The following is an 18,352-nucleotide window of genomic DNA, read 5'->3' on the forward strand; positions in this document are numbered from 1 at the left end:
GCAGCCCCTAGCCCCATTGCAGCCCCCAGCCCCATCCCTGCCCCACTGCAGCCCCCCCAGCCCATTGCAGCCCCCCCAGCCCCATCCCAGCCCCATTGCAGCCCCCCCAGCCCATTGCAGCCCCCCCAGCCCCATCCCAGCTCCACTGCAGCCCCCCAGCCCCCTTGCATCCCCCAGCCCCATCCCAGCCCCCTTGCAGCCCCCAGCCCCATTGCAGCCCCATTGCAGCCCCCAGCCCCATCCCTGCCCCATTGCAGCCCCCAGCCCCATTGCAGCCCCATTGCAGCCCCCAGCCCCATCCCTGCCCCATTGCAGCCCCCCCAGCCCCATCCCTGCCCCACTGCAGCCCCCCCAGCCCATTGCAGCCCCCCCAGCCGTATCCCTGCCCCACTGCAGCCCCCCCAGCACCACCCGCCTCCTCTCAGCCGTCATGTTTATTTTACCACTTCTTTACACGGCCCGGTGTCGCCGTGTCCCCCACCTCCCGACCCCGGCGGGCAGCCCCACAGCGGGGGGGCTCCAGCACTGGGGCGGGGGGCACAGCCCGGCCGGGGTCCCACGGCGAGTGGGACCAGGGTCCCCACGGGACCGGGGACACGGGTTGTCCCACGGCCACCGCCGGGGCCGGACCTGCCCCACGCTGCAAGGCCGGGGTCTCGGGCCCGTTTTGGGGGGGTTAATGCAGTTTGCAGTGCACGGGGTGCAGCAGCGCCATGTGCTCGGCGCCCTTGAACGGCAGCTTCTCGGTGGAATAATGGTGCACGACCTCGGGGACGCTGGCGAAGCCGCCGCTGGCCTGGTTCAGCGTGTACTTGTTGTCCTTGGTCTGGGCCACGATGATGTGGACGCAGCCCTGGCTGGTTCTGTTTTTGGGGGACACACACCCCCCGGGGGGTGTCAGCGTTGCTGCCGGCCCCCCGGCGCCCCACGGCCGCGTCCACCCCTGTTTGTTCCCGTCCCGCTCCGATTGTTTCGGCTCCAGGGGCTCCGCTTCCTCAGGAAGGAAACGCCACCGGCGCTCCCGACAATGTGCCGGGATGGGGGGGGACGCGCAGCTCCACCCCCCCACAGCCGCCCCAGCGCCGCGCCAGGACGCCTGGGTCCCATTATGGGGGACATGGGTCCCGTTATGGGGGACGCGGGGGCTCCCACCTCGTCAGGGCGCTGGTGTGAACAATGCGGGGGGCTCCTGCTGCAGCATCCCCGAGGTGGGACCCCCACATCCCCCAGGTGGGACCCACATACCCCCCCAGGGCGGGACCCCCCCAAATCACCCCTGGGGTGGGACCCCCCACATCCCCCCAGAGTGGGACCCACATACCCCCTCGGGTGGGACCCCCCAGATCGCCCCTGGGGTGGGATCCCCCTCATCCCCCCATGGTGGGACCCCCACATCCCCCAGGGTGGGACCCCCCCAAATCACCCCTGGGGTGGGACCCCCCACATCCCCCCATGGTGGGACCCCCACATCCCCCAGGGTGGGACCCCCCCAAATCGCCCCTGGGGTGGGACCCCCCACATCCCCCCAGGGTGAAACCCACAGCAACACCCAAGGGTGGGACCTCTCCATAATCCCCCAGGGTGGGACCCCCTGCACCCCCTATTGTGGGACCCCCTGCACCCCCAGGGGGAGACCCCTCCCCATAATCCCGCAGGGTGGGACCCCCACAGTGGGACCCCCGGCATCCCCACGAGGTGTGACCCCAAAGGGACTCCCCAACGTCTAGAAGCCCCCCACAAGGCCGGGCCCCCCACCCCACAGCCCCCCGCCCACTCACTTGAGCGCGATGGAGTACTTGCCGCTGCCGGTCTCGCTGGCGCGCACCAGGTAGCCGGCCTCGCGGCACGCCTGCAGCCGGCTCTCCGCCTCGGCACGCGTGATGGCCCCGTGGTACCAGCTGCCGTGGGGACACTGAGCTCACAAAGCCCCGGACCCCCTGTGTGTGTCCCCCCCCCAGCCCGTTTCTCAGCCCCGCGACTCACGGCTGCTTCTCCAGCGCCAGGGCCGGGTCCACGCGCTCGCCCTCGCCGTGCTCGGCGCCCGCCGGCTTCAGCATCTTGGGGGTCCAGCTCTTCTGGCGCAGGTGCTGCCGCGGCGCCTCCTCCTTGGGCCGCTCCGAGCCCTCGAACTGGACTGGAGGGCACGGGCTGTGAGACCCCAAAGCCCCTCCAGCCCCATCCCCATCCCCAGAGCCATTCCTGTCCCCATCCCCATCACAGACCCATTCCTCGCCCCAACTCCAGCCCTGTCCCCATCCCCATCCATGTCCCAAACTCGTTCCCATCCCCATCCATGTCCCCATCCCTACCCAAGTCCCCATCCCCATCCATGTCCCAAACTTGTTCCCATCCCCATCCATGTCCCCATCCCTACCCAAGTCCCCATCCCATGTCCCCGTCCCCATCCATGTCCCAAACTCGTTCCCGTCCCCATCCATGTCCCCATCCCCATCCATGTCCCCATCCCTACCCAAGTCCCCATCCCATGTCCCCATCCCCATCCATGTCCCAAACTCGTTCCCATCCCCATCCATGTCCCCATCCCTACCCATGTCCCCGTCCCATGTCCCCATCCCCACCCATGTCCCCCATCCCATCTGTGTCCCCATCCATGTTCCCATCCCTGTGTCCCCATTCCCATGCGTATCCACATCTGTATCCCCATTCCCATCCCCATCTGTGTCCCCACCTCCATGTGTCTATCCATGTCCCCATCTGTGTCCCCATTCCCATCTGTGTCCACGTCCCCATTCCCAGCCATGTCCCCATCTCCATCTATATCCCATCCCCATCCGTGTGTCCATCCATGTCCCCATTCCCACCCATGTCCCCATCTATATCCCATCACCATCTATATCCTATCCCCACCCGTGTCCCCATCCCCATCCATGTCCCCATCCCATCTGTGTCCCCATCTGTGTCCCCATTCCCACGGGTATCCCCATCTGTAGCCCCATCCGTGTTCCCATCCCCATCTGTGTCCCCACCTCCGTGTGTCCATCCATGTCCCCATCTGTGTCCCCATTTCCTTCTGTGTCCACGTCCCCATTCCCATCCATGTCCCCATCCCCATTCCCACCCATGTCCCCATTCCCACCCATGTCCCCCTCTATATCCCATCCCCAACCATGTCCCATCCCTGTCCCCGTCCCTGTCCCCGTCCCTACCCGACAGCGCTTTGACGATCTGCTCCTTCTTCCACTCCCAGGGCTGCTCGTACTCCCCCGCCGGCCGCTCATCATTCTCGGGCAGCCGCCCGTCCCCGGCCCTCGCCCTGCGCTCCGGGGTCCCCCCGGACACCCCTTCCCCGGGCTCGTAGGGGGTGTCGTACAGTTGTGGCCCCTTCCCCGCCACCTCCTTGCCCCCCGGCCGCTTGGCCAGCTCCGCCTTGGCCGCCGCGTCCCCGGGCTCGTCCAGCAGCAGGATGGCTTTGACCAGCGGGTCCTTGGAGCCGCGCCGGCGGATTTCTGCAGGGAAGAGGGACGGGGGGTCGGGGCCAGGGCTGTGTGTCCCCAGGACCCCCCCCTCCCAACACCCTTGGGTTGTGCAACCCACGCTGGGACCCCACATTGGGGACGGGTTGGGGCGGGAAGGGGCCCATCCCGGTGGCGCCTGGCCCGGCGTCCCATCCCCGAGGCCACCGGCGCCGTGGGCACCAAACCCCAGGATGCTACACCCCGCACCGGGAGCTCGGCCACCCCAGGGGGCTCACCCCCCCCAAACCCCCCGCTTCACCCCACGGCGCCGGGCTCTGCCAAACAGGCTGCCCCGGCACGGAAAAAAGCCATCAGCAGCAAATCTTTTATTTCCAGTTTCCGGCCCAGTCAGTTCCTGTTGTTTTGTCCAGCTGGGCTGGGCCGGGGGGTCACCGACCGGGGGGCACGGCCGTGGCGGACCCTTGGGGTGCCGCGTCCCCCTCCCCGGGTGGCACCGGTGCGGTGGGTGGTGGCACCGGTGCGGGGACAGCGGGGACGGCGTCCCGCTCCTTATCTGTCCCGGCGCAGCCGCAGGAAGCGGCGAGAGCCTTTCCCGTTGCCGGAGCCCCCGCGCCGGGCGGCCGGCGGGGAAGCGGTGCCAGCGGCGCCGCGGCACGGCCCGGCACGTACCTGTGATCATCTGCTGCGCGTCGTAGGGCTCCATGTAGCCGTCGTTCTCGCCCAGGCGCTCGGCGTCGCGCTGGCCCTTGGTGCGCTTGGCGTCGTAGGGGTCGGCGTAGTCCTCCAGGATGATGACCTGGGCGGGGGGACGGTGGCACCAGCCTCAGGGGGTGCGGGGGGGGGGTCCCACTGGGTGTGGGAGGGGGTGACGGGGATGCCACCCCAAGGGACACCGGGGGAGGGTGGCGGCTCTACGGGGGTAGACGAAGCCACGGCACAACCCAACGGGGGCACCTTTGGGTGGGGGCAGCGCCCATGGCTGTGCACCCAGCGGTGGGGAGGGGCTTGGAGACCCTTTTTGGGTGACAACACCCCCCCCCGGGACTGGCTCGTGGACACTGCGGGGGGCGTGGGGGTGAAAGTCCGGCTGCCCAGCTCAGCTTGACGTCGGGCTTTGTTTGACCAGCGCCCCAGAGCCGGGGTCAGCGTGGGACGGGGACACGGGGGAGGCCGGGCAGCGCTGCCCCCCCCCCATGGCAGATGAAGGGCGGCCGGGATGAAGCTTTGAACGGGAGATGAAGGCGGCAGAGCCGGGCGCGATGAAAAGCCGGGGTTAGCGGGGCTAATGAGCCAGAGCGCAAAGCCGTTAAAGCTGCCGGTGCCGCTTGTCCCCCCCAAACCTCCCTCCAATCCCCCCCTCTTACCGTCTCCGTCTTGGGGCTCTTCCCCTTGTCCTGCTCGGGGGGGGTCAGCCCGGCGGGCGGGGGGCCCGGCTGCCCCTTCCCGTTCTTCTCATGCGCCTCCACCTTGATGAGGCGGTTGATGTAAGTGCCGCAGGTTTTGGGGGGTCCCTCGGCCGCCCCCTCGGCTCGCGAGTTCTTCCGCATCTTCCCGGTGGCGGCCTGGAGCAAACCCTGCAGATTGTCCCTCGACAAGCGACCCCCCCCTTCCTTACCGCCCCCCGGGCCGGCCCGGCAGCCCCCCAACTCCACGGCCGAATTCTTGCGGCTCTTGGCCAAGCTCCCCCCGCCCGGCCGCGCTCGTTCCGAAACCGTCTTCAGGTTGGAGGGAAACTCCTTGAACCACTTGGCCGCCATGGGGCCGGCGACGACCCGGGTGCCGCGGCCCCCCCGGGGCTCCTCCGCACCCCACGGCCGCCCCACCGGCTCAGGGCCGGCTCAGCCGGGGGGGACGGGGCAGCCCAGCTCCCCCCGGCCCCCCACGCGGGACCCTCGGTGGCCGCGGGCCAGCCCGGGCGCGGAGGCGCAGGTTGGGGGTCCGGGGCCTTCGCCCCCGGTTTGGGTGGGGGGCTCCAGGCGGGGGCGGCCGGCGGGTCCCCAGCGGTGCCGGTCGCCTCGTCCCGTGTGTCCTCGGGGGTCCCTGGTCCCGGGGGAGGGTCCCTGGGGGGGGAGTGTCGGGGTCTCTGCTCCAGCGATGGGTCTCGTCGGGGGTCCCGGGGGGGTCCGGTTGGGGCGGCTCCGAGGGTCTCCTGCCCCCCCGGGGAAGGGGCTGGGGGGTCTCTCCGTGCTCCGGGGGCTCCGGTAACCGGGGGGTCCCGTCGCGGCTCCTCGCTGGGGCCCGTGTCGGGGCTGCGGGGGGGGTCAGGCCGGCCCGGGGGGCCCCATGCGGCGGCGGCGGGACGGGACGGGACGGGACGGGACGGGACGGGACGGAGCCGGAGGGGGCGGCGGGGCCGGCGCTCCCCGCCCAGATCCGGAGGGGGCGGCCCCGGGGGGACGCAGCGGCCCCGGCCGGGCGGGCACCGGCAGCCCCGGGAGCCCCGGGGGGGGCCCGTCCCGGGGCGGGGGGGCTGGGAGACCTCGGGACAGCTGGTGGGACCCCCCCGGGCACAAGCCGCCGCGCACGGAGCCCGGTGTGCAGAGCCGGCGTGCGGCGCCACGGATGGAACCTGGACAGACCCCCCCCCAGTGCCCGCGGACAGACCCCCCTGTATAGACCACCCCCCATGCACAGCCCCCCCTAATTGCACGGACTCCCTGTACGGACCCCCCCCAAATGCACAGACCCCTCCCCGCGCACCGACCGCGTGCGTGGATCCCATAAATGGAACCTGCAGAGACCCCCGGGTACAGCCCCCCCCAAATGCACAGACCCCCCCCAAATGCACGGACCCCATGCACAGACCCCCCCACCCCGACAGGCGGTTCTCTCGCTGCCACCGCGGCTGTGGGTCCCCCCCCCCCGCCCAAGACCCATTTCTGCTGGTTGCACCAAACCCTCACCGGAAAATCCCATCGATTCGGCTCCTGCCGGGGGGGCTTCGCCAGCCTGTTTGCACCAGAAAGGGTTGGGGACGGGGTTTGGGGGGTAAAGATGCCCCCCAGGACAGGGGGATCCTGTTTGCAGGGGACGTGATGTCCCTAAAAAGCAGGCGGGTCCAGGGCAAGTCCTGCAGCTGGGGGGGCACTGGGAGAACAGACCCCGACTGGGCAGGGACGGGTGGTCCCCAGTTCCGGGACCCCCCCAGAACTGGTGGTGGGATGTGGGTCAAACTGGTGGGATCTTGGCTGAACTGGTGGGACGTTGGCTAAACTGGTGGAATCTTGGCTGTACTGGTGGGATCTTGGCTGTACTGGTGGGATCTTGGCCAAACTGGTGGGACCTTGGCCAAACTGGTGGAATCTTGGCTGTACTGGTGGGATCTTGGCTGTACTGGTGGGACCTTGGCTGAACTGGTGGGATCTTGGATGAACTGGCAGTGGGATCTTGGCCCAACTGGTGGGATCTTCCCGCCCCTCTCAGCAGCACAGAGGACAGGACAGAGCTCCTTGGCCCCGCAAACCCCACGTCCTTCAGCAAAACCCCCCAAAAACGTCCCCGGCGAAGGCCGGAGCGGCTCCCGCAGCGCCGGTAAAGCCCTCTGCCCCAGCATCGCTTTGTTGCGAGGCCGAGCTCAGGACAAGGCCCAACGAGGGAACAGCTGCCGGAGGAGATAACGGACTGCGAGGAGATAACGGACTTCTGAGGCCCTTTGATTTTCTAATAACTTTTATTCAAAGACGGGGGATTAATACTGAGGGGCCGCTTTGACGCTCGTGACTCAGCTCTGCCCTCCAGCCGAGGACACCGGGAGCTCAAAAAGCTCCAACACCCCCAGCTCGAGGAGGAAAAAATAAAATAAAAACTCTACGCGGGAGCAGCGATCGCACCCGGCGCTGCCCGCGCTCCTTCCTTCTGCGATTTATCTAGAAAAAAGCAGGAATTTCAGGTTAACCAAGCGGTTAACGGGGGGAAAAACACAGCGAAGCGTCCTGGCTCAGCGGGGAGCAGCCGGTGGAAGCCCCGTGTCCTTCTTATAAAGTAAAAAGGTTTTTCTTGTTCCAAGGCGGCCACTGGGTACAATCCACCCGGCAACAATCACAAAAAAATTAATCAGACCAGTGTCTTCAAATTAACAAACTGTAATTTTTTTTTTTTTCTCCAAAGATACATTTTCCATACACATCCATCATACACTGTAACAAAAAAAAGCAGTGTACATGAAATAAGAAAATAAATTAAATCCATAGCATAGGTAAAGGAGGACGCTCTAGACTGGAGTAGAGTTGAAAGTTTCCAGCGATACGAGAGGCTCGGAAGTCGGTTTTTAAACGAGAATGCCTGCGAGCAAGGGTCCAGCGAGTGGTTTGGGTCAGTCCAACTGCTTCAAACAGTTTTATTTAGAGTTTTTTTTTTTCTTATTAACAGCCACTATTGTCCGGCAACATCCTGGGAGAAGCCGAGAGGCGGTGGGAGAGCCAGGGGGAGCGTCCGGCGCACGAGGGGACGGGTCCCGCGGCGCTTGGGCTCAACCATCCTCCTTGGGCGGCGTGTACCAGCCTGGGGGAAGAGAGAGACGGGAATCGCGGGGTCACTTGGGTTGGAAAAGAGCTTTAAAATCATGGACTCCAAGCATTAACCCAACCCTGAGAACCTCATCTCTGTGTATTAAACCCCTCCAGGGATGGTGACTCCAGCACTGCCCTGGGCAGCCTGTTCCAACGCCCCACAGCCCTTTGGGGAAGAAATTCTCCCAAATTTCCAACCTCAGCCTCCCCTGGCGCAACTCGAGGCCGTTTCTCTCATCCTATCGCCTGTTCCTTGGGAGAAAAGTTCCCGAAAGCAGCGGTGCCAACGCACCAAATCCCCCGTCCAAAGGGCCGCGTCTCCCAAACCACCGGGACCTTTCCTCTCCCTTTTCTTTCCCGACACCGCCCAGACAACATGTGTGTAATCACACGGCTGTAATTAGAGCCAAAGTGTCGAGGAAGGACAGAGGGACTGCCCGAAACAGCAGCTGCCGCCTCGCCCCAGCTCATCTCTGTGCTTTGGGGCAGGTAAAACCCCAGCGACTGGGCCGGACGTCCGGCCTAGGTGAGCCCGGACTAACGCACGACTCCACAGGTCCCTTCCCTCGGCGCTCACCATTCTTCTCGTGGATCTGAACCAGCGATTTGTAGGACTGCTGCGCTCTGGTCAGGCTGTACTGGTTCTGCGAGGGAAGGCAGGGCGAGCGTCAGGCCGTGCTGCGAGCGATCCCGCACGCCTTTCCCGGTTCGGCGGCCTCGTCCCACTCCCAACCGCTCCCCGAGTTCTCCCCGGCCCACCCTGCCCTACCTTGTTGGCTCCAAACTGGACTCGCGCTTTCCCTTTCACCAGCGTCGCGCTGATCTGCATGATCACCGACTCGATGGAGTAGGCGCTGCTCCAGCCCTGGGGACAGAGCGAAATGCGGTGAGAAACCCCCAAACGTGGTGAGAAATGTGGTGAGAACCCCCCCCGCTTCAAAACGTGACAAAAAGGTCTGGAGGACAAACGTGATGGGCTGAGGGACCCGGGCAGGCGTTCAGCCTGGAGAACGGGAGCTGAGGGGAGACAGGGATGCAAAGAAATGGCCGCAAGTTGCGCCAGGTTGGAAATTTGGGGTAATTTCTTCCCCAAAAGGGCTGTGGAGCGTTGGAACAGGCTGCCCAGGGCAGTGGTGGAGTCGCCATCCCTGGAGGGGTTTAAATACACAGAGATGAGGTTCTCAGGGACACGGGTTGGGGTAACGCTTGGACTTGACGACCTTAAAGCTCTTTTCCAACCCAAATAATTCTGAGATTCTACAAAAGGGCTTCTCAGCGCCAGGAACACAAACCGCGGCGGCGGCTCCTGGCGGCACAACCCACCTGTTTGGTGAGCAGCTCCATGCAGATGGCTCCGCCGCCCAGGACGTACCTGGGGGAAGAAACGGGGTGTAAAGTTACAGCAGAGACGGACACAACCTCCCCCACCTGCCGCTCCGGGGCCGAAGCGGCTTCTCGGATGGAAAAATAGACAGAAAATCATAAAAATCCACCCCCCGCCGCGTGCGTTTCCTGGGGGAAGTCCTGCAAATTTGTATCGGGGAGAAAATTTTAGTGAAAAGTGCTGAGAGATCAGCGGGTGGGGACACAGAAACGGCGACTTACCCCCCCGACAGCACCGGGGACACGACCCTCACAAACGGCGGATCGAAGGGAAAGTTGTCCTGGAAGGAGAGGGGGGAAGCGAAGCCGTTGAGAAACGTCTGGGAGGACTCGGCGCATCGTTGTGGGGGGGACGCGGGCGGCCTCACCTTAAAGGAGAAGTTGAGGAGGATGAAATCTGTTCCTTCTTTCTCTTTGAGGATCTGGAGATCGTTGTGCAAAGCGCTGTCCTCGTCAACCCTGCCCAAGGGGGAAAAACAAACCCCGACGCGGCGGAGTCAAGGTCGGAATCGCGGAACCCTCGGAATTTCTCATTTTGCTCTGGAAATGGCAGTTCCCGAGGCGGAGATGCTGTTTTGGGGTGTCCCCCCCCTCAAAATCCCCCACCCCAAGCCTTGTCGTCACCTACTTGAGGAGTTTGACGTTCCAATCGTACAGGCTGTCGTTCACTAATTCCACTGCATAGTATCCTGCAACGTGGAGACGGGATGCGTCAGGGCGGGGGGGGACGGAAAAAAGGGGACACGAGCAACCCCCCCGATTTCAAACCCCCTCAGTCTGGCACGGACCTCCACAAAAAGCAGCAATTCTGCAGAAAAACCAGCCTGAGGGCAGTGGTTTTCCTACAATTTCTCTTTCCCCGAGTCCTTGTGCTCCTGGGAACGCCCCAAAATAATATAATAGATAAAATAATAGATAATTTAAGCGATAATATAATACTCACCCCCCTTGAAACTTGGCGAGCGGTAAATATCCCTGAGCTCCTTCATCAGCCGGTCGGTGGCCTGCACAGACCCAGACACTGCACCCTGCGAGGAAAACCAGCCTCGTTAGCGCCGCGGCCTCGTTACGAGGGCAACACCCCAGCTCAGGCTCCCTAAACTGCCCCCAAATCCTCCCCTTTTCCCCTACCCCAAGTCTGCCTCCACCTGCAGATAAATCTCATCCCGGGGGGTGTAAAAACCCAACCCAGAGCAGCGGGGAACCCCGAATCTCACTGCAGGATGCAGCCACCCCTGGGGGACACCCTGAAATCGGCATCTCGACATCCCCCCACCGCTGCACCGCTGCCCGGGGACGGCCCCTCCACGTCCCCAACCCGCCCGCCCGCCGGTGACACGTACATTTAAGTAATCTTGCCTCTGGTTCTTTTTGATTTTCTCTAAAATGGCCAAGTTTTCCTTGCCGATGCCTTCGTCCTCCGTCTTCTTCCCGTCCGCCGGCTCTTCCTCTTTCATCTCGTAGTGATCCAGGTCCTCGGTGTCCTGGGGAGACGAGAGCGAGTAGGAGACGCGGCTCCTGCAAATCCCGCAGATTCTCTGCAACCAGGAGGGATTTTGGGGGCGATTCTCCCTCCCCGGGACGTCCCAAGCCCCGATCGGGTGGAAAACACGTGGCGTGAAGAATTTTCAGGCTCTGCACCCCCACCACCCTCACCAGCAAAAACCTGACAGGAACGCAAGTTGCCGGCAGCACGACAGACGCTGGCACGCAAAATTCAGCGGCGCGGGACGTTCTCCCCTCAAAGCGATGACGTTTCACATGTCTGGGTCCAAACAGCCCCAGTGCCGGGATTAAACCCCCCAAATGAGCATTTATTTCGGCCTCGCCACCGCTATGCCGGGGGTTTTTTGGAAGGGCTTTTGACGTTTTTCGCCCGGCAAATGAGAAAATAGATCCTGGTGGAAAATCCCTCGAGCGGATTAAGCTGTCGGCTCTTCCCACGCAGCCGACGGGTCCAACCGCTCGGGGAAACCTCCGCGGCATGAGTAGAAAGCATGAGGACTCGCGTGTTGCGGCTACGCGAGGTCGTGCCGGTACCAGTTTAAGCCTCATTTTCTCCGGCAAAAGTCAGTTCGATTGACCAAGCAATGAATTTTGCTAAAAATCCCCCAAAACCGCAGCCCTGCCACCGCTCGGGGACCCGCCACCTCGCCGAACGTCACCATGGAGACCCGCGATTATTCCACCCACTTCTTGAGAATGCGAAGTGCCCGAGCCCGTGGGTTTTGCAGCGGGAGGTTCTCAGCCCGTGGCCAAAATCCCACCTCGTCCTCCCGTTTTCACGCTGCCGTTTCCCCAAGCGGGAAATCCCGGTGCTTGTGAGCGCGTTTTAAGCTCTAGAGCTCGGCAGCACGAGCAGAAACGCTAATTATCCTCCGAGTTCTGCTCTCAGCCGCCAGTTTGGACCCTTCTGAGCTCCCCCCGTGCCCTCCGGCATCTCCTTAAGCTCAATTTGTCGCTTTATTTCCTCGCGCGGCAAGGCTGCACTCACCTCCGGCATCTCCTCGTCTTCCTCCTCCGAGGACACCTCCTCCTGCGCGCTCTGCGGGGACAAAGGGACGGAGAGCGAGGTGGCAGCGCCGGCCGCGCTCTCCCGCTTTCCCAGGCAAGGTTAAACCGGGAATTACAACCAGAACTAAGTTAAAAGCAGAGCGAAGGCAAAAAATTTACAAAAAACGACGCCGGAGTAGCTGAATGAGCCCAACGGAGGCGGTTGGCGTCACCCACGAAAGGAACAAACCCCAGAGAGAAGATCAACCCCCCAGCTCTAAAGCAAACTGCCGAAAAATCCGTTTCTGAGCTTAAAAAGTCTCTTCCCGCCTCACTCACCTGTTCGGCCGGCAGAGGCTGGTCCAACATTTCGACGTCGGGGTGTTGGGGGAGGTTGTAGAGTTTGCACAGGTCGGAGATTATTCGCTTCAGGTGCTGCAGAAGCTGTTTGGGGAGGGGAAAATTCAGGTGGCAAATTAAACCTCGGCGCTGAAACGCTGGATGGACACCGGGTGGGGGGGGAAAAATTACACCCCCGCATCAAATGGAAGAGAAATCAGAGCGGGAGGGGTCGAACAGACGCGGAGGTGAGGTTCTCGGGGAGACAGGTTGGGGTAATAGTTGGACTCAACCTCGAGGGGCTTTTCCAACCTAAACGGTTTGATAATCCCAAATTTCCTGACCCAGGCGGGGTCTGACCCCCCCCAAAATCGGCAGAGCCCCCTCACCAGCGTGTTCCCCTTCCCGACGTCCGCCAGCCGCTCCAGGATGGCCGCCAGGTTGGGATCGTCCGACTCCACCGACCAGATCGGGGGAACGGCTGGATAAGCCTCCTGGAGAGAAGGAAAAACAAACCGGGGGGGGTTGAGCAACCAGGACAAGGAGCTGCAGCCCCACGGACCCCCCCGGGGGGCACGTTTTGGTGCCTGGAGCCTTGAGAGGGAAGAAATTACCCCAAATTTCCAACCTCAGCCTCCCCTGGCGCAACTCGAGGCCGTTTCCTCCGGTCCCGGCGCTTGTTCCCGACCCCCCCAGCCCCAACCTCGGCTCCCGTTCTCCAGGCTCAGCCCCCCCGGCTCCCTCAGCCGCTCCCCCCGCAAAAAAGCGAGGGAAATATTAAAAAAACGGGAGCGCGGAGTCTCATGGTGGGGGGGACAAGGACACCGGGATGGTGACAACCCGGGGCGGGCAACACGGTGACAGCTCGGGGGTTCGTCCCAGGGCTCGTACCCGGTTTTATTCCCCCCCCGGTGACACCGGGTGACCCCAAGGGCCGCTTCCCCAACCCAAGCGCCCCGGGGGGGGGTCTGTGGCTCCCGGGGCCGGTCCCTCCCGCCCCGGTTCTCACCGTGATGTTGCAGTGGATGCGGACGGGCCCCGGTGGCGGCCCCCGGGCCGCGGAGGCCCCGGCGCGGGCCCCGGCCCCCGGCACGAACTCGCAGCTGATCTCGTCCGGGCAGGCGCTGCCGATGCGGAACCGCTCGTGGCCCCGGTGGAAAATGGACTCGAGCAGCCGCAGCTCCCGCTTCAGGAGCCGCCCGCTCGGGGGGGCCGGGGGCAGAGGGGCGGCCGCCGCCACCGCCACCTCGGGCCCGCTCCGCCCGCCGCCGCCGCCGCCGCCTCCTCCCCCCGCCGCCGCCTGCGACCCCGCCGCCTCCTCCGCCCCCGCCCGCTGCATCTTCCCATGGAGGGACCCGCTCCGCCGCCGCCGCCGCCGCCGCAGCCCCCGGAGCCGGCCCAAGATGGCGGCGGGACGGCCCCGCTCTGCGGAAGTGACCCCTCCCGCCGCCAGCGGAAGGGGCGGGGCCTCAACCGACGGCAGCTCTCGCACAACCGGGCGACGCAGCGCCGAGCCGGAAGTGACGTGACGCTACGGTGCCCCGCACCGGAATGTGAAGGGGCGTGGCCAGCGGAGGGGCGGGGCTGGGTGAGGAGAGGGGGCGTGGCCATCGGAAGGGGCGGGGCTGGGTGAGGAGAGGGGGCGTGGCCAGCGGGAGGGGCGGGGCTGGGTGAGGAGAGGGGGCGTGGCCAGCGGGAGGGGCGGGGCTGGGCGGGGGCGTGGCCAGCTAAAGGGGCGGGGCTCGGTTCTCCCGGTCGCCCCGCCCCTGGTCGGTCGAGGTCACGTGGGGGTCACGCAGCGCCGCCGGCGGCGGAGGGTCCGGGGGGTCCCTGCGGCCCAGGGCGGGTCCCGGATCTTGGGGCGTCCCGAGGGGTCCCGGGAGGTCCCTGAGGTCCGGGGGGCGGGGGACACCCGGGGGCGGCGGGGACTTGACCCCGGTGGAGCGAGCCCCCTCCCCTCCCCGGTGCCCGTTGCTCCCCCGGTGTCCCCGGGGCGCGGCGGGGCGGGGGCGGCCCCGGGGCCGCTGACGGCGGCGGTGACGGAGCGGGGAGCGCGGGGCGGCCCCGGCGCAGCTCCCGGCACCGCCTCCCGCCCGGGGCCGCCCCGCCCGGGCCGCCGGTTCCAGCACCGCGGAGAGCGCGGGCAGCACCGGGGACAGCGCCCGGGCACCGGCGGCGGCACCGGCACGGCCAGGGCCGCCCCCATGGCGCTGCTCCGCGTCCTCTGCCTCCTCGCCGCCCTCAGACGTAAGTACCGGCGCGGGGAGCGGGGGGGGAACGGGCACCGGCACCGGTACCGGCGGGGAAGGCACCGCAGCGGGCCCGCGCCTGTTGCACGGAACCGGCCGGTACCGGCCCCGCTCCCCCGGTGCTCCCCCCACAACGGCGGCTCTGCGGTTCGGGATGGGGGGGGGGGTCCGGCTGCCCCAACCGCTGCCGTACCGGGGCGGGGGGGCGGGAAGAAACGGCAGCTCCGGGGCTCCAGGCCCTGCCCGGGGGTCCCGGGGGTCCCGGGGGCCCTGCCCGCTGAGCCCCGGTGCCGCAGGCGGGCTGGGCACGGACACGGAGGAGCGGCTGGTGGAATATCTGCTGGACCCCGCGCGCTACAACAAGCTGATCCGCCCAGCGACCAACGGCTCGGAGCTGGTGACGGTGCAGCTCATGGTGTCCCTGGCGCAGCTCATCAGCGTGGTGAGTGACCCCCGGTCACCGACCCCCCGGTAACCAACACCCTCCCAGTTACCAACACCCCCTGTTAACCGAGCCCCCAGTAACTGACCCCCCAGTAATTGACCCCCCGGTAACCAACAACCCCAGGTAACTGACCTCCCCAGTAACCAACACCCCCCCAGTAACCAACACCCCCTGGTAACTGAGCCCCCAGTAACTGACCCCCCAGTAACTGACCCCCTGGTAACCGACGCCCCCTGGTAACCGACCTCCCCAGTAACCAACACTCCCTGGTAACCGACCCCCCAGTAACTGACCCCCCAGTAACCAACAACCACAGGTAACCGACCCTCCCAGTAATCGCTACCCTCAGTAACCAATACTCCCTGGTAACCAACACCCCGCCAGTAACTGACCCCCCGGTAACTGACATTCCCCAGTAACCAACACCTCCCTGCTAACTGACCCCCTAGTAACCGACCCCCCCGGTAACCGACTCCCCCCGGTAACAAACATCCCTCAGTAAGTGACCCCCCCAGTAACCGACACCCCCCTGGTAACCAGCAGCCCCCCGGTAACCAACACCCCCCAGTAACCGACCCCCCCCGGTAACCGGCCCCGTCTCCCCGCAGCACGAGCGGGAGCAGATCATGACCACCAACGTCTGGCTGACCCAGGTGGGAGCTCCGGACACAGCCGCGGTGCCAGGGACACTGTGTCCTCCCTGCACCGGGACCCCCCGCACCGGGACCCCCTGCCCTGGGACCCCCCCTGCCCTGGGACCCCCTTGCACCCTGTGTGGGACCCCCCATGTCCTGGGGATGCCCCTGCCCTGAGCCTCCCATTCACCCATTGTGGGATCCCCCATGTTCTGGGGACCCCCCTGCCCTGTCCCCCCACATCCCTCCTTTCCTGGGGCTCCCCCCCCACCTTAAGCCCCCCCTATACACCCCGTGTGGGACCCCCAAATCCTGGGGCCCCTACTGCACTCCCATACACCTTGTGTGGAACCTCCCATGTCCCCCCATGTCCTGGGGACCCCATGCCCCCCATACCCCCATTGTGGGACCCCCACGTCCTGGGGACCCCCCTGCCCACGGCGGCGGGCACACTGATGCTGCCCCCCCCCAGGAGTGGGAGGATTATCGCCTGACCTGGAGGCCGGAGGACTTTGACAACATGAAGAAGGTCCGGCTGCCCTCCAAGCACATCTGGCTGCCCGACGTCGTGCTCTACAACAAGTAGGCGGCTTTGGTTTAATTTCTGGGGGGGCCCCGTGTGCCCAAACCCCCCCCAGGTCTCGGGGGAGGCGCAGGGAAGGGCCAGCGCTGACATCTCCCCCCTCACACCCCAGCGCCGATGGGATGTACGAGGTGTCGTTCTACTCCAACGCCGTCATCTCCTACGACGGCAGCATCTTCTGGCTGCCACCCGCCATCTACAAGAGCGCCTGCAAGATCGAGGTGAAGCATTTCCCCTTCGACCAGCAGAACTGCACCATGAAGTTCCGCTCCTGGACCTACGACCGCACCGAGATCGACCTGGTGCTGAAGAGCGAGGTGGCCAGTCTGGACGACTTCACGCCCAGCGGCGAGTGGGACATCGTGGCGCTGCCGGGCCGGCGCAACGAGAACCCCGAGGATTCCACCTACGTGGACATTACCTACGACTTCATCATCCGGCGCAAGCCGCTGTTCTACACCATCAACCTCATCATCCCCTGCATCCTCATCACCTCCCTGGCCATCCTCGTCTTCTACCTCCCCTCCGACTGCGGCGAGAAGATGACCCTGTGCATCTCCGTCCTCCTCGCCCTCACCGTCTTCCTCCTGCTCATCTCCAAGATCGTGCCGCCCACCTCGCTGGACGTGCCGCTGGTGGGCAAGTACCTCATGTTCACCATGGTGCTGGTGACCTTCTCCATTGTCACCAGCGTCTGCGTCCTCAACGTCCACCACCGCTCGCCCACCACGCACACCATGCCGCCCTGGGTCCGCACGCTCTTCCTCCACAAGCTCCCGGCGCTGCTCTTCATGAAGCAGCCGCGGCAGAACTGCGCCCGCCAGCGCCTGCGCCAGCGCCGGCACACCCAGGACCGCGCCGCCGCTGCCGCCACCACCGCCACCACCCTGTTCCTGCGGGCCGGTGCCTGCTACGCCAACCCTGGCGCCGCCAAGGCCGAGGGGCTCAACGGGTACCGGGAGCGGCAGGGCCGGGCGCCGGGGGCCGCCGGCTGCGGCTGCGGGCTGGAGGAGGCGGTGGACGGTGTGCGCTTCATCGCTGACCACATGCGCAGCGAGGACGACGACCAGAGCGTGAGTTGGGGGGCATGGGGGGTGTGGGCAGGGTTAGGGGGTGCAGGCAGCTCTGGGGGGCGCGGGCAGGGGTGCAAGAAGGGTTAGGGGGTGTGGGCAGGGTTAGGGGGTGCAGGAAGAGCTGTGAGCAGAGCTGGCGGGGTACAGGCAGCACTGTGGACACAACTGGGGGTGCAGGCAGAGATGTGGGGTGCAGGATGGGCTGTGGGCAGCACTGGGGGTGCAGGCAGGGCTGGGGGGTGCAGTGCACGCCGGCTCACGGCTGCGCCGCAGAAAGGGACGTGCACAAACCCCAGAGGGGTCCCCCAACCCACCCCCGGGTCCCCCCGCAGCCCCTGCCCTGCCCTGGCCCCCCCAAAGCAGCCACTGGGGAAGCCGGAGGCTCCCGGGGGGGCCCTGACCCTGCGCCGCACCGTGAGGCTGCAGATTTTGGCAGAGCCGGTTCCAGACGGGGCTGCAGGACCAGCAGCCGCTGCCCCCCCAGCCCAGTTCAACCCGCTGGGGAGACGAGTTTGCCGGGCTCAGAAGCGGGGGCAGCGAGTCCCGGGGGGGGCATGGGAGCCGCGGCGCTGGGGGAGCAGATTCGGGGCTCCACGGAGCCGCCGCGTTCCCCTGGGTGACATTGGGGGTGACAGCGGGGGGGGACAGCGCAGCCGCTGACCCTGCGTCCCCTCCTAGGTGAGCGAGGACTGGAAGTATGTGGCCATGGTCATCGACCGCCTCTTCCTCTGGATTTTCGTCTTCGTCTGTGTCTTCGGCACCGTCGGCATGTTCCTGCAGCCGCTTTTCCAGAATTACGCCACCAACTCCCTGCTCAACCTCGGCCAGGGCACCCCCACCTCCAAATAACGCCGGGGGGGACACAGCGAGGGACCGCGGCCCCAGCACCGCGCCGGGTGCAGCCACCGCCAACCAATAAATACTCACACCGGAGGGGGCTGGTTCATTTTGGTGTCGTTTTGGTGTCGTTTTGTGTCCCCCGGCCGCGGGTAAGAGGGAGCCGGGGTGAAACCGGGGAGGAATCTGTGGGAGAGGGAAATCCCGAGCGCCGAGGGAGGGAACCGCAGTGAAACGGGCTCCATGGAGTGGGCAGGACACCCATTTTTTGGCTGGGGGGCTGGTCCCCGCTGCGGTGACACCAGCGGCCCCACCGACCCGCAGCCGGGCCAGGAAAAGGGCAAGAAAGAGGAATTAATCACAAGCGAGC

General features: G+C 65.7%; 3 protein-coding genes across 3 annotated transcripts; 1 reads left to right on the forward strand and 2 right to left on the reverse strand.

Moving 5' to 3' along the window:
- Positions 1-419: 419 nt before the first annotated feature.
- On the reverse strand, positions 420-5,743 carry SHE (Src homology 2 domain containing E). The gene is made up of 6 exons (XM_065653874.1): positions 4,802-5,743; positions 4,107-4,233; positions 3,168-3,467; positions 1,984-2,134; positions 1,779-1,898; positions 420-863 (listed from the first exon to the last, which is right to left on the reverse strand). The coding sequence occupies exons 1-6, from the start codon at positions 5,192-5,194 to the stop codon at positions 677-679; spliced, it is 1,278 nt and encodes a 425-aa protein (XP_065509946.1). The 5' UTR covers positions 5,195-5,743; the 3' UTR covers positions 420-676.
- A 2,069-nt stretch (positions 5,744-7,812) lies between these two features.
- On the reverse strand, positions 7,813-13,514 carry UBE2Q1 (ubiquitin conjugating enzyme E2 Q1). Its single transcript, XM_065653628.1, has 13 exons — positions 13,170-13,514; positions 12,550-12,654; positions 12,161-12,265; positions 11,823-11,873; positions 10,672-10,812; positions 10,272-10,356; positions 9,957-10,017; positions 9,697-9,787; positions 9,551-9,609; positions 9,269-9,317; positions 8,715-8,810; positions 8,523-8,589; positions 7,813-7,937 (listed from the first exon to the last, which is right to left on the reverse strand). The coding sequence occupies exons 1-13, from the start codon at positions 13,497-13,499 to the stop codon at positions 7,906-7,908; spliced, it is 1,272 nt and encodes a 423-aa protein (XP_065509700.1). The 5' UTR covers positions 13,500-13,514; the 3' UTR covers positions 7,813-7,905.
- Positions 13,515-14,301: 787 nt separating this feature from the next.
- Positions 14,302-18,075, forward strand: CHRNB2 (cholinergic receptor nicotinic beta 2 subunit). The gene is made up of 6 exons (XM_065653554.1): positions 14,302-14,407; positions 14,706-14,851; positions 15,463-15,507; positions 15,962-16,071; positions 16,185-17,145; positions 17,824-18,075. The coding sequence occupies exons 1-6, from the start codon at positions 14,365-14,367 to the stop codon at positions 17,992-17,994; spliced, it is 1,476 nt and encodes a 491-aa protein (XP_065509626.1). The 5' UTR covers positions 14,302-14,364; the 3' UTR covers positions 17,995-18,075.
- Positions 18,076-18,352: the final 277 nt, after the last annotated feature.

This window comes from Caloenas nicobarica, chromosome 31, assembly GCF_036013445.1.
Source record: "Caloenas nicobarica isolate bCalNic1 chromosome 31, bCalNic1.hap1, whole genome shotgun sequence".
Classification (NCBI taxonomy): Eukaryota; Metazoa; Chordata; class Aves; order Columbiformes; family Columbidae; genus Caloenas; species Caloenas nicobarica.

Bases quoted from the DNA above. Each gene is read 5' to 3' on its own strand.
- SHE (XM_065653874.1), bottom strand. From the start codon at position 5,194: ATGGCGGCCAAGTGGTTCAAGGAGTTTCCCTCCAACCTGAAGACGGTT. The intron at 2,135-3,167 runs GTAGGGACGGGG...CGTGCCCTCCAG, and splicing joins GATCGTCAAAGCGCTGTCGG to TCCAGTTCGAGGGCTCGGAG. The intron at 1,899-1,983 runs GTGAGTCGCGGG...TCCCCACGGCAG, and splicing joins CTGGCGCTGGAGAAGCAGCC to CTGGTACCACGGGGCCATCA.
- UBE2Q1 (XM_065653628.1), bottom strand. From the start codon at position 13,499: ATGCAGCGGGCGGGGGCGGAGGAGGCGGCGGGGTCGCAGGCGGCGGCG. The intron at 12,655-13,169 runs GTGAGAACCGGG...CCTTCTCTCCAG, and splicing joins GCATCCACTGCAACATCACG to GAGGCTTATCCAGCCGTTCC. The intron at 10,357-10,671 runs GTACGTGTCACC...TTTTCCTCGCAG, and splicing joins AGAGGCAAGATTACTTAAAT to GGTGCAGTGTCTGGGTCTGT.
- CHRNB2 (XM_065653554.1), top strand. From the start codon at position 14,365: ATGGCGCTGCTCCGCGTCCTCTGCCTCCTCGCCGCCCTCAGAC. The intron at 14,852-15,462 runs GTGAGTGACCCC...GTCTCCCCGCAG, and splicing joins TGGCGCAGCTCATCAGCGTG to CACGAGCGGGAGCAGATCAT. The intron at 17,146-17,823 runs GTGAGTTGGGGG...GTCCCCTCCTAG, and splicing joins GCGAGGACGACGACCAGAGC to GTGAGCGAGGACTGGAAGTA.